General features: G+C 48.3%; 1 protein-coding gene across 1 annotated transcript; it reads left to right on the top strand.

Moving 5' to 3' along the window:
• Positions 1-672: 672 nt before the first annotated feature.
• Positions 673-11,710, top strand: ERP29 (endoplasmic reticulum protein 29). Its single transcript, XM_083629680.1, has 3 exons — positions 673-857; positions 6,582-6,720; positions 10,286-11,710. Exons 1-3 carry the CDS (start codon positions 714-716, stop codon positions 10,789-10,791), a joined length of 789 nt encoding a protein of 262 aa, XP_083485806.1. The 5' UTR covers positions 673-713; the 3' UTR covers positions 10,792-11,710.
• Positions 11,711-13,096: the final 1,386 nt, after the last annotated feature.

Raw genomic sequence — 13,096 nt, 5'->3', positions numbered from 1 at the left:
AAGAGTCGGACACAACTAAACAACAACATGCACTCTGCACATGCTGCTTGAACCTTGCGTTGCAAACGTGGGCCTTCCTTGCTGCAAAACAGGAGACTGGAGAGAAGGCATGAGCAAACCAACATGGGGCGCCGGGGCTGGATCCTGGGGCGAAGGAAAGCCGTGCCTCTCTGCAACATAGTAAAGGTAAAGGGATCCCTGACCATTAAGTCCAGTCGTGGCCGACTCTGGGGTTGCGGTGCTCATCTCGCTTTATTGGCCGAGGGAGCCGGCGTACAGCTTCCGGGTCATGTGGCCAGCATGACTAAGCCACTTCTGGCGAACCAGAGCAGCGCACGGAAACGCTGTTTACCTTCCCGCCGGAGCGGTACCTATTTATCTACTTGCACTTCGACATGCTTTCAAACTGCTAGGTTGACAGGAGCAGGGACCGAGCAACGGGAGCTCACCCCGTCGCGGGGATTCAAACCGCTGACCTTCTGATCGCCAAGTCCTAGGCTCTGTGGTTCAACCCACAGCGCCACCCGCTTCCCTTCTCTGCAACACGCCCCCCCAAAAAAAGGAATCCCGCACGCACGCACGCCACGCCCCCCCCCCCGCCTTAAATGAGGCGGCCCTTTGAAGTGCCTGGGAGGGAAATCTAGCCTTTGGTCACGTGGCCATGCCCAGCAAAGCCCCTCCCTCCCTGTAGAATCTTCCACATTCGCCCAGAAATGCACCGGGTCGCCATGGCTATGGAGATCCCTCGGCGGAGCGCCCTGCTGCTCCTGTCGCTGCTGCTCTGCTTGGCCCTGGAGGGCACCTGCGCTTTGCACACCAAGGGCGCCTTGCCCCTCGACGCCATCACCTTCTACAAGGTAGAGCAAATTGCCTTTTATTTCGTTTTCTTAAGGGGAGGGATGATGCTGGAAACCACACTTGCATGCTTTTTTGGGGGGGAGGATGAACTGGGGGGCGGGGGGCTTCTGCTCCGATTCCTCCCTCCTCTCGGCGGACATAGGGGCATCTCTCTCAAATCGTGCCCAAAATTGCAAATTGCATTTGCAAAAGTCCGGCTGCAAAGCGTTGCGCGCCCGGTTTGCTTTTTGGTGAAAGCGATTTGCCCATCGCGCCTGCTCTCTGCTTGGGATGGCGCGCCTGAAAAGGGATCGGCTGCGCAACACGCCCCCTCCCCATATTAGTGGGTGGCAGAGGGCATAGTCCAACTGGATTATGGGGGAGGGGGCGCGCCCCTTGGCATGAAGCAGGAAAGAAGGGGAGGGGGTGTTGGAGAGGACAAAGGCGACCCGGAAACAGGCTAGGTGCAGCCGTACTAACGAGAATCCCCGCGCATGCAGCATTTGCGGTAGGTTTTTATTTTTATTTTGTTGCTTTTAGATCCCACTTTTCATCCAGGGTACGCTCAAGGTGGCATGGATAGTTCTCCTCCCCCTTTTATCCCCACAGCAACCCTGTGAGGTAGGTTAGGCAGAGAGTGAGAGACTGGCCCAAGGTCACCCAGCGAGCTTCAGGGCTGAGTGGAGGATTTGAACCCAGGTCTTAGGCCTGCTTTTTGCACACACTAGCTTGGCATCACATTTTCAGGACACAAAGGGCCTCTGAACACAACATAAATCTCACCCTGACTTGTTTTAGCCCCGCTGCCTTAAATTATGTCATCAGATCTTACAGAATCATGCATGTTGATAGCAGTAGATTGCAATATTGATTCAATGGATTGGATTAGATTAAAAATAGAGCCTTTATACCACTGTTACTATTGATATTCCATTAGTATCCTGTGTTTTTGTTGGGGAACCTGAAGGAGTTCTTGCACCTGTTTTCTTAGAAGTAACCTCCACTGTCTTCAGTGGAATTTACTCCTGTGTAACTCCACAAGTATTGCAAGCGGGGCGTTTCACTCCCACTTCTTTCTCTGCCCTTAGTTTCTGATATGCAACCTGCGGTTTAATTGCAAAATTTGTCTCCTCGCTCCACCCAGGCGAGGGAGGCGGCTTCAGACAGTCACCAATCATGGTTGTCCAAGTGGATGCCAAGGGCAATGCAAACTTGCTTTTGCTTTCCAGGGTGAGGAGGGGCACGGTTCCTGAATCAGCACCAAGGATTTCTCCCCTGAGCAAAATGAAGTGAGAGTACCCCTGAGAATATGCAGAGAGCTCATTTCTAAGCAAGCACATGGAAGGATCAGTCCTGGAGTGGTGGGTGGAAAATGGGTTCAAGACAAATGAAGAGTCCCAGCGACTCATTTTGAATACACGCACACAACACACACCCTCCCCATTGTATATTCCTAACCTCAGAAGTGTGCTTCCTCTAGATATGGATAATTTATTTTCCTGTAATATATAATACGCGGGACGCATATTATAGTATATTACATATAGGGACGTGGGTGGTGCTGTGGGTTAAACCACAGAGCCTAGGACTTGCCGATCAGAAGGTTGGCGGTTCGAATCCCCGCAACAGGGTGAGCTCCCGTTGCTCAGTCCCTGCTCCTGCCAACCTAGCAGTTCAAAAGCACATCAGAGTGCAAGTAGATAAATAGGTACCACTCTGGCGGGAAGGTAAACGGCGTTTCCGTGCGCTGCTCTGGTTCGCCAGAAGTGGCTTAGTCATGCTGGCCGCATGACCCAGAAGCTGTACGCCGGCTCCCTCGGCCAATAAAGCGAGATGAGTGCCGCAACCCCAGAGTCGGTCACGACTGGACCTAATGGTCAGGGGTCCCTTTACCTTTAATATATAATAAGCCAGCAGTAAACCTCTTCTTCCAGCAAAACGTTAAGAACATACAAAGACCCTGCAGGATCAGGTTAATAGCTCATCTAGTCCGCCATCCTGTTCTCGCAGTGGCCAACCAGGTGGCTGTGAGAAACCGGCAAGGAGCTTCTGACCACAAGAACACGCTTCCTTCCTGCAGTTTCCAGAAGCTGGTTGTCAGAAGCATCGCTGCTCCAATTGTGGAGCCCAGAGCATAGCCAGTTGGCTAGTAGAAGCCATCAGTAGCCCTGTCTTCCATTCAGGTATTTGAAAAAGTGTGCATGCACATGAAAGCTTATACCCAGAACAAACATATAAATAAATAATATTTTTTTTATTTATACCCCGCCCTTCCCAGTTCAGAAAACTGGGCTCAGGGAGGCTAACAACAAATTTAAAACACTTAATTGATACAACAAAAAAAGCATGAAATACAGTATAAAACGTGAATAACAATAAATTCAGAATTCAGAAATCAATTTAGGGGGGAAATCCGTCCAATAAACATTAGATGATCACCAGGGCTAGCTGGCTAAATTAGTCCTATTTGGGCCAGCGAGGAGACCAGGGGAGAATTAGCTGTTACCCAGAGCGGGTAATCTTCATAAAAGGGGAGGGGGAGGGAAGGAAGGGGAATAAAAGATCAGGCTAAGTTCAAATTGAAAGCTAGGCGGAATAGCTCTGTCTTAAACTTAGTTGGTCTCTAAGGTGCTACTTGACAATGTTTTAATTTAGTCCTCTCTTTCATTAATTTGTCTAATCGTCGAATCATATAATTGTAGAAGGAACCCAGGAATATACATCTGTCCCATGCGGGGATCAAACCTGCAACCTTATCAGACCACATTCTGACCAACTGAGCTACCATCCCTCCTTGCCCTAAATTACATTTCCGAAAAGAAGTAAGGGGTGGGGAGGTAATCAGAAATGGATTTTTGTGCGTGGAAGGACTGTGAGGTCCATTCAGTTCTGCCACTCAAAATAAATTCCCGGGCTCATAATTCTGAATGAAAGATCTTTTGCTCCCAGCTCTACTCAATGGATCTCCTGGGAGTCTAGTTAAAAACAAAGCAGATCCCATGAGCATAGCATCTGTGCACCCCTGCTAGATCATATATGTTAGATTATATGTACATCATAGTCTGGGTAGGGGTATTAATGCACCTGTGCTTGACTTGAATTTCAACCAACTTGAAGAGCTTATTATGCTGAGGAATTGAATGGAAACTCCAGGGTGCAACAACTGGATAATTTTTGGAAAATAATTTAGGATTCCTATCTTGCTAGCTGCATTTCGAGAGTAGTTTGTGTGTAGTCATAGCCGCTCAAACTTTATTAGCCTACTGTTAACATGAGGCATTTCTGAAGCAAAGTCCAGGCATTTTGCACTTATTACCTTGCTAAGTCAAAATTAAGCAAGGCTGCCTCAGAGGCGTGGGAACTAGAGCGTCTCCGCCCAAAGCCTGGGAACTGTGCAACTCCAGACAAGTCACATCCTGCACTTTTGTGCCCTGCAGCAGTTCTGTCCGATAAGTGGGGTGCAGCAAGAAACCCCACCTCTGTTCGTTTAAAAAATATTTAAATTACAAAATTTTATTAAATTTTTAATAACCAAGAACAAACATCATATTTCCCTTTGCCCTTTTTTTGTTAAATGGGACTATCCCTGGAGAATAGCCTGCTTTACCCTCCTGTAAAATGAGCTTAAGTAAAGGTAAAGGCACCCCTGACCACTAGGAGACTGGGGTTGCGGCGCTCATCTCGCTTTATTGGCCTAGGGAGCCGGCGTTTGTCCGCAGACAGCTTCCGGTTCATGTGGCCAGCATGACTAAGCCGCTTCTGGCGAACCAGAGCAGCACACGGAAACGCCATTTACCTTCCCGCTGGAGTGGTACCTATTTATCTACTTGCACTTTGACATGCTTTCGAACTGCTGGGTTGGCAGGAGCAGGGACCGAGCAACGGGAGCTCACCCCGTCGTGGGGATTCAAACCGCCGACCTTCTGATCGGCAAGTCCTAGGCTCAGTGGTTTAACCCACAGCACCCCCAGGACTGCACCTTAGAATAGCTTTTTAAGTGGGATGCTTGGCGGGTAGAAGGGCCATGCTCAGCGGTGGGGCAGCTGCCTTGCATGCAAAAAGCTCCCTGGCCTCTTCAGTTATAAAAGGGGTTTCAGGCTGGCACCACTCCGGCCTGAGGCCATGGAGAACTGCTGCCAGTCCGTGTAGGCAATGCTGGCGAGGTGGACTAATGGCATGGCTCAGTGCATTACTGGAAATGTGGCATATATGCTATTAGTATATAAAGCCAGTAGCAACTGGGGACCAGTTCACCTGAGAGATTGCCTTACAGCATAAATGCCCACTGAGCTACTTTGGTATACGGAACTGACACAGGTGCCCCATAATATCTGTATCTGCATTTGTAAGAAATCAGTCTTTTAGTATGATAGTCAACACCCTAAAACCGCTGCCTGCTGACATCAGACGGGTGCCTTCACTGTCCTCTTTTTGGTGCCTGCTGGAAACCTGAAGGAGTGTCTCCACCCCCATCGTTCAGCCCCGGGACACTGAGGTCCAGCTCCGAGGGCCTTCTGGCGGTTCCCTCCCTGCGAGAAGCAAGGTTACAGGAAACCAGGCAGAGGGCCTTCTCGGTAGTGGAGCGCCCTCCCATCATGTCAAGGAAATAAACAACTATCTGATTTTTAGAAGACATCTGAAGGCAGCCCTGTTTAAGGAAGCTTTTAACATTTGATGTTTTATTGTGTTTTTAATATTCCGTTGGGAGCTGCCCAGAGTAGCTGGGGAAACCCGGCCAGATGGGCGGGGTATAAGAGAGAGCCAGTGTGGTGTAGTGGTTAAGAGTGGTAGTCTCGTAATCTGGGGAACCGGGTTCGATTCCCCGCTGCTCCACATGCAGCTGCTGGGTGACCTTGGGCTAGTCACACTTCCCTGAAGTCTCTCAGCCCCACTCACCTCACAGAGTGTTTGTTGTGGGGGAGGAAGGGAAAGGAGAATGTTAGCCGCTTTGAGACTCCTTAAAGGGAGTGAAAGGCGGTATATCAAATCCAAACTCCTCCTCCTCCTCCTCCTCTTCTTCTTCTTCTTCTTCTTCTTCTTCTTCTTCTAATAAATTATTGTTATTGTTATTGTTTAGGCAAACACACCCTCCGATGTAGAATGCTGACATGTTTTAATCTGTTTTTGGCTTATCATCAGTTTTGAAATTCCGAATGTTTTAAACAGCTGCTTTTAACTGTTTTCGACGATAACACAGAATCCTATTGGCTGAAGATATTTTAAGACTGAATTAATTTGTATTTGTAAATTTATATAAGATTACTTACACAATATTGTGGGTTTTTTTGTTTTGTTTATTTAGGATTGGTTTTTTTCCTATGAATTTCAATAAAGTATGGCTTTTTTAAAAAAAAAGATATTTTAAGATCTAGAGTCAATTGACTAAATTATTTCTGGATGTCTAGGAACTTAGCTAGAGTTGGGGGTCACCACTGGTGTTTGAAAAGGAGCCACACAGTGCCTCTCTCTTTTTAAGTGCGTGCTGAATTCCAAAGGACCATTCCCACTCCCCATCAATGACCAATGGTCAAGGATGATGGGACTTACTGCCCAGTCACTATTGAGGGAGACAAACAGGGTGGGGACAGGTTCCTTATCCCAGCTGTAAAGGTTGAGTGAACAATGACAGCCTCAGGTTAGATGTTCAGTAGTCAGAATGCCTCAGGTGTTTTGCAGGTGACTTTGGAAACCAGATCGCTTCCAGACACCGCACATTCAGAGCTTTTGTGGTGTTCTCCTTTCAGGTGATCCCGAAGCACAAGTTTGTGCTGGTGAAATTTGACACCCAGTATCCTTATGGAGAAAAGCAGGATGAGTTCAAAAAGGTGGCCGAAAGCTCAGAATCCAGTGACGATTTGTTGGTGGCCGAGGTGGGGATATCAGGTGAGATGCTTATGCACAGATTATGAGGTCTATAAATTTATCTTTTACTTCTCTTCTTTTTTTAAAACGGATGCCAGATTAACTGTTGTATCTCTTAACGCTGTGCAAACATTGATAACGGAGGCAGGGCTTTTTGCTTAGGATAAGCTGATCAGAATGATGCCTTTCCTCCTGAATCTTTGCAAACATCTTTTCCTCCTGGCTGATGCAACATACTGAGTTTAGCTTTAATTGTATTAACTGGTTGACGTTGCTGAATATTGTGTGTGTGAGAGAGAGAAGGAGAGAGATGGTCTTGTGGATTATTAAGAAATGGGGAGTAAACTCACTATCTGACTATGATATTGAAATTTTTGTTTTTCAGGGGGTAAGGGAAGAATTTGTGTTGAAGATGCTTAGAGAGAGGTAGAAGAGACAGGCATGGCTTTAATTTCCTCTTTCCCCCTGCCATTGCCCAGTCTGCAGGAGGATTTATTCCTAAGTTCCCCACTCCCATGCAAATTCCATGCAAATTTTGATTTGAGGAGCAGGGAAACCATGTGTGAGAGAGCTAGTCATTACTGATTTTTATGTTATATGGGTGGAGTGAGAAAAGGTGCTACACACAGCCAGAAACACAGTGCTTACCGTATTTTTCGCTCCATAAGACGCACCTGACCATAAGACACACCTTGTTTTTAGAGGGGGAATGCAAGAAAAAAAATTTTTTTAAGGGAGCGCTGAGCAGAGCCTGTATGCATTCCAGGCTCTGCTCAGCGCTCCCTTTCATGAGCTGCGTGGAGCAAGTGTGCGGCGCTTGCAGGCTTTTCCCCAGGAGGGAGAAGGGCAGCTCCGCGTGGCTCGTGGGGGCTTTTGTGGGAGGTGGGGGAAGGGACTGAGGGGCTGCCCTCTGTCCCTTCCCCCACCTCCCACAAAAGCCAGCAAGAGCCACGCGCTCTTTAAAGGGAGCACGGCTCTTGCGGGCTTTTCTATGAGGTGGGAGAATTCCCCCACCTCTTGCAAAAGCCAGCGAGAGCCCTTCTCCATCTTCAGGGAAAAGCCCGCAAGAGCCGCACACACACTAGGCACGGCTCTTTAAAGAGCGCGTGGCTCTTGCAGGCTTTTCTACGAGGTGGGAGAAGGACAGCCCGTCAGTGACAGGCTCCCCTTCTCCCTCCTCGGGGAAAACCCCGCAAGAGCTGCGTGGAGCATGTGTCTTGGGGGCTTTTCCCGCCTGCCTCCCGCTTGCATTCACTCCATAAGACACACACACATTTCCCCTTAATTTTCAGGAGGGAAAAGGTGCGTCTTATGGAGCGAAAAATACGGTACTTCATTATTTCTAAACTTGCTTTTTTTGTGATGGGGTGGAGGAGCTTGGACCCTTAGAGAAACAGGGGACTTGGTTGCAGGGAGGTGAAAGCAGCTTGCAAAAACGGCGGGCACTCTCATTCCATTTATCTGCTCCTTGTCAGAGAGGGAGAAAATGTAGCAGCGTAAGAAGTTTCCTCCTGGATCAGGCTGAAGGCCCATCTAGCTCAGCATCCTGTTCTTGCAGTGGCCAGCTTGACGCCTCAATGGGAAAACCGCAAGCAGGATTCGAGCACCTGTAGTTCTCGGCAGCTGGTAGTCAGGTGCATGATGCAGCTGACAGTGGAGGTACAACACGTTCCATAGGATTTGTTGTGTCTCCTGCCGGTTTGCAAGTTGCTGGTTGCGTTTTGCTTTTTGCAAAATTATTCATGTTGACTGCACCAATACATCACAGGAAACCCTCTGTGTGTGTGTTTGCTTAAAAGGAGCAGGGATGGGGAGAGAGAGAGATTGCAAGGCTTGCAGTGTGTTCAGGTATGAGGTATGGAGTATTTTGAGGAAGCACCTTCACGGCCTAGGACCCTCGTACCTCCAGGACCACCTCTCCTGGTATGCCCCACGGAGGACCTTAAGGTCCATATATAGCAACACTCTAGAGGTCCCAGGCCCTAAGGAAGTTAGATTAGCCTCAACCAGAGCCAGGGCCTTCTCAACACTGGCTCCGGCCTGGTGGAATGCTCTATCTCTTGAGACCAGGGCCCTGTGGGATCTGATCTCTTTCCGCAGGGCCTGTAAGACAGAGTTGTTCCACCTGGCCTTTGGCTTAGAATCAGTTTGATTCCCTCCCCCTCTTTCTTTTTCCTTTCTCCTCCTGTGAAGAGATTGCTCCCTAAGTGTTTTAATGTTGTATCTTAATCTTTTAATTGTATTTTAATCAACTTGTTTTTATTATTGGTTGTTAGCCGCCCTGAGCCAGGTCTTGGCTGGGGAGGGCGGGGTATAAATAAAATTTTATTTTATTTTTATTATTATTATTACTGGTGTGTGTGTGTCTGTGCATGCTCCTTTCTGCCTGGGAATGTGCAAGGCATGTTGCGTGACAATTGCTGTTTGCCAGCCCCGCACAGCTGTCTCCTAAGCACACACACAACCCCCTTCCGTTTTGCTATGGAAATGGGAGAAGCCTTTACCGGCCCAAGGGAATCCCTGATTTTACACAAGTGAGCAGTGATCTCCCATTGCAAGCAGGGGGCTTCTGGTATGGGATTCCCCCTTTTACAGGAGACAGGCTTTCCCTACTGGCTAGATGGGTCTTTACCATGTGTTCACTGGTCAGGATTTTAGCCTTTTATTAAACAGTATTTGGTTTTGTGTGTGTGGTTTTATCTGTTTTTAATTATCTTACGTGTGAATCGCCCTGAGACAGCGGTTTAGAAGGTGATTAAGGAATTAATTGTAATAATAACGTGGTGCTTCCCCAGAATAGAGATCCCCATTAAGTTAAGTTAGGCCTAAACGGCCTCGGTCCAGTATACCTGAAGGAGCATCTCCACCCCCATTGTTCAGCCCGGATACTGAGATCCAGCGCCGAGGGCCTTCTGGTGGTTCCCTCATTGCAAGAAATGAGGTTACAGGGAACCAGAGGGCCTTCTCAGTGGTGGCACCCGCCCTGTGGAACGCCCTCCCTTCAGATGTGAAGGAAATAAGTAGCTATCTTTAAAAGACATCTGAAGGCAGCCCTGTTTAGGGAAGTTTTAATATTTAATGCTGTATTATTTTTAACACTCAATTGGAAGCCGCCCAGAGTGGCTGGGGAAGCTCAGCCAGATGGGCGGGGTATAAATAAAATATTATTATTATTATTATTATTATTATTATTATTATTATTATTATTATTATTATTAAGTGGCTCTTACTTCTGTGTGGGTAAGGATTCAGCTCCTCTGTCCCGAGTCTAGAACATTTCAAAATGAAAAACGATACAGTCCAGATTTAGACACTTTAAAAACCCACAGGTTTCAGTGAGAAAGACTAGTACGTGTTTATTCACTGAAACCAGGGCGGTTAAACCGCAGCTCTCCAGATGTTGCTGAACAGCAACGCTTAACAATCTTGATCGCGGACTATACTGGCAGTGGCCCAGCTGTCTGGGAACATGTTGCATGAGTTTTTGGGTTTCCCATTGGGCATTGTAGGATTGCAGTCATAGCCTTAGGCAGCCATAGCCCCATTTTCAAGTCCTACTGTTTTATTATCGGTCTTCTGTTTGCAGATTATGGTGACAAGCTGAACATGGAACTGGGGGAGAAGTACAAGCTTGATAAAGACGCTTACCCGGTTTTTTACCTGTTCCAAGATGGCGACCTGGACAACCCTTTGCCTTACCCTGGGCAGGTCAAAGCGAGCTCCCTGCAGCGCTGGCTGAAGAGCCGGGGAATCTACATGGGGATGCCGGGGTGCCTGAAGGAGTTTGACACCTTGGCCAGCAAATTTGTGAGGGCCACGGAAGAGCTGGAGCGCCAAGCCCTCCTGGAAGAAGGGCGGAAACTCCTGGCCAGGGCGAAGGAGACAGAGCAGAAGTCCTCGGAGCAGTACGTCAAGGTCATGAGCAAAATCCTCGCCCAGGGAGACCAGTTTGCCGCCAGCGAAGTCTCCCGGATCAGCAAGCTCATTGAGGAGAACAAAATGAGCGAGGGCAAGAAGGAGGAACTCCAGAAGCGCTTGAACATCCTTGCTTCCTTCCAGAAGAAGACCAAGGAGGAGAAGGAGGAACTTTGACATGCTAGAAATGGCGTGCTCTGTGGGTCGAGGTCCCCATCTGGTGCTCCTTCATGCAAGCAAAAATGCCCCACTCTCTTTTAACGAATTCCCCTCATAGAGAATATTCACACATGCACACCCTTTTTAAACTTTTATTTTGAACGAAAGGCATCCCTTAGGTGCCACTCAGAACGGAGACTGCCATCGTTCCCAGCGCTGTTGAGAGCATTGCAGGTAGAAGAAGATCCGTAATCCTTTGTTTAAAAAGGCAAAAAAATAAATAATCTTTCCTTTCCCTTTTCTCCTCATCTAAGAAAAAGGCTTCTCCTCACAGGTGGTGTCCATGCCAGTCATGTTTCCAAGATGGCCGCCCTCAGGACTTGGCTCAGCTCCTTCTTCACTGGTGGGGTTTTCAAAATGGCTGCACTTGGAACATGAGGCAACCTGTTGTCGTTGCTTGAATTCTCAAGGTGCAGCTAATCCTGGCCCCACCAGGCCTGTAACTTTGTGGACCGTGCCAACTGGCCCACAACCAAAAGAGAAGGCTTATTGAGTCATTGGGTGGGGAGAGTTGCCAGATATTCATGGCGGGCTGCAGTCAGCGTGGTGAACTCAAAATGGCTGCCCTCAGAATGGTGCTTGGTGTTCTGGCGGGCAATGGAAGAAGATGGCCGCCCTCCCTGTTTTTGTGTGATCTGCGCTGAGGAATTCAACCATCCGAGCAAGCAGGGGGTGGAATCATTTGTGTGTGTGTGTGTGTGTGTGTGTGTGTGTGTTTTTGGGAGCCCAGGTTTGGCCAAAGCAAAGCATTCATTTGAGATGGGGAGGCAAAAATGGCGTTCGTCTCTTTACTGACCAGTATTTACAAAAATGTGTTTTGGAGGGGAATTACATGGGTACTTAATTTGCTAATAAAGGTTATTGGGCGGAAAATTCACAGTCGGGTTATTATTTTCCCTCCATTTCTTGCTGCTTTTGTCAACAAGATTAGCGTTTCGCTCTGTGCTGAGCGAAAGAAAATGGAGCTCTCATTCGATCCGAACTCTTGCTCAGAGCAGTTTGCGATTTGTGAGAACTGATAGTGGAAACTGGCACTTCAATATGATTGATTTTCCTCCTTTTTTTGTTTTAAATAAACTTTTAAGTGTTTGAGAACAAACTGCCCGAGGTGGGAATGCTGAGATTGGAGTTCGTGTTCTTCCCTTTATTAAAACCAACAACAATGGGGTTGGCAGTTTGGATTGGGGCCGTGAGAGAGCGAGGCAAAAGGTTAGACCCTCTCCCCTGTGCTGTGCTGCAGCCTAATTCAAATCAAGCATGCAAATCTGCAGCTGCTTTTTTTTTTTAGATTGGGACTTCTGGTTGGGGAATCTCCCGTGTGCTGTCCCTAGCTTGGCCCTCCGTGTAGCAGGGGAAACCTTCGGACATCACCCTAACGTCAGGAGACCCGACTCAAGAGCCCTGATCTCCAGTCCCGTTTCACCAAGCTTCAGAGCCGATCCGTACCATCATATGATCTAGAAACTTGTGCGTGTTTTTGGTGACGCTGAAATCTTTGCCCAATACCAGATCCCCACACATAAACAATATGTGTCCACCTCACTCTCAGTGGGGAGAATTGGGTGTGAGCAGGAAGATGAACTGCCTCACTTGCCCAATTCCTTTTGATTGCCCCTCCTTAAGGATGTAACTGGCCATCACTGCCTCCTGTGGGAGAGAGTGCCACAGGCCAGCTATGCACAGTTTGAAGAAATCTGTCCTTTTAGCTGTCCGCGTCTACTAGCCATGATGGCTGTACTGCTGGAAGCAGAATGAAGGGAGAGTTGCTGTCAGGGCCGGCCCACCCATTAGGCAAGGTGAGGCAGCAGCCTGAGGCAGCAGGATCCACACAGGCAGCAGATCTGGCCTCCCAAGGAATGCATTGCCTGCTGCCACCGCTGCCAGTGGCAGCAACGGCTGTGGCACGCTGCTTGAAGGCGTTTTGTGGCTTGCCTCAGGTGCCAAAATGTCTTGAGCTGGCCCTGGTTGTTGTGCTTGAAGCCTGCTTGGGAGCTGTGCTTTTCTTTAAAAATTAAATACTTTTGACAAGAAAACAGCCCTTGGGCTAGGAAAGGATAGCTGCCCCTGTTTCAGGAGACTGAGCTGGAGGGACGCTTGTCCAAACAGACAAAGGCTTGTGTCAACTGCTGGCTCTTCCTGGTTCAAAGGTGCTCAAGAAGGGTAATGAGTCTGCGGAAGAAGTAACAGATCTGATTGACAGCCTAAAATTGTCCCCCTGCCCCAATTGATCGGGCCAAAGCCACAGGGCGTCTCCTTTTTAGAG

Source organism: Podarcis filfolensis (genome assembly GCF_964270895.1).
Source record: "Podarcis filfolensis genome assembly, chromosome: 8".
Lineage (NCBI taxonomy): Eukaryota > Metazoa > Chordata > Lepidosauria > Squamata > Lacertidae > Podarcis > Podarcis filfolensis.
This window is presented reverse-complemented; position numbering and strand designations above follow the sequence as displayed.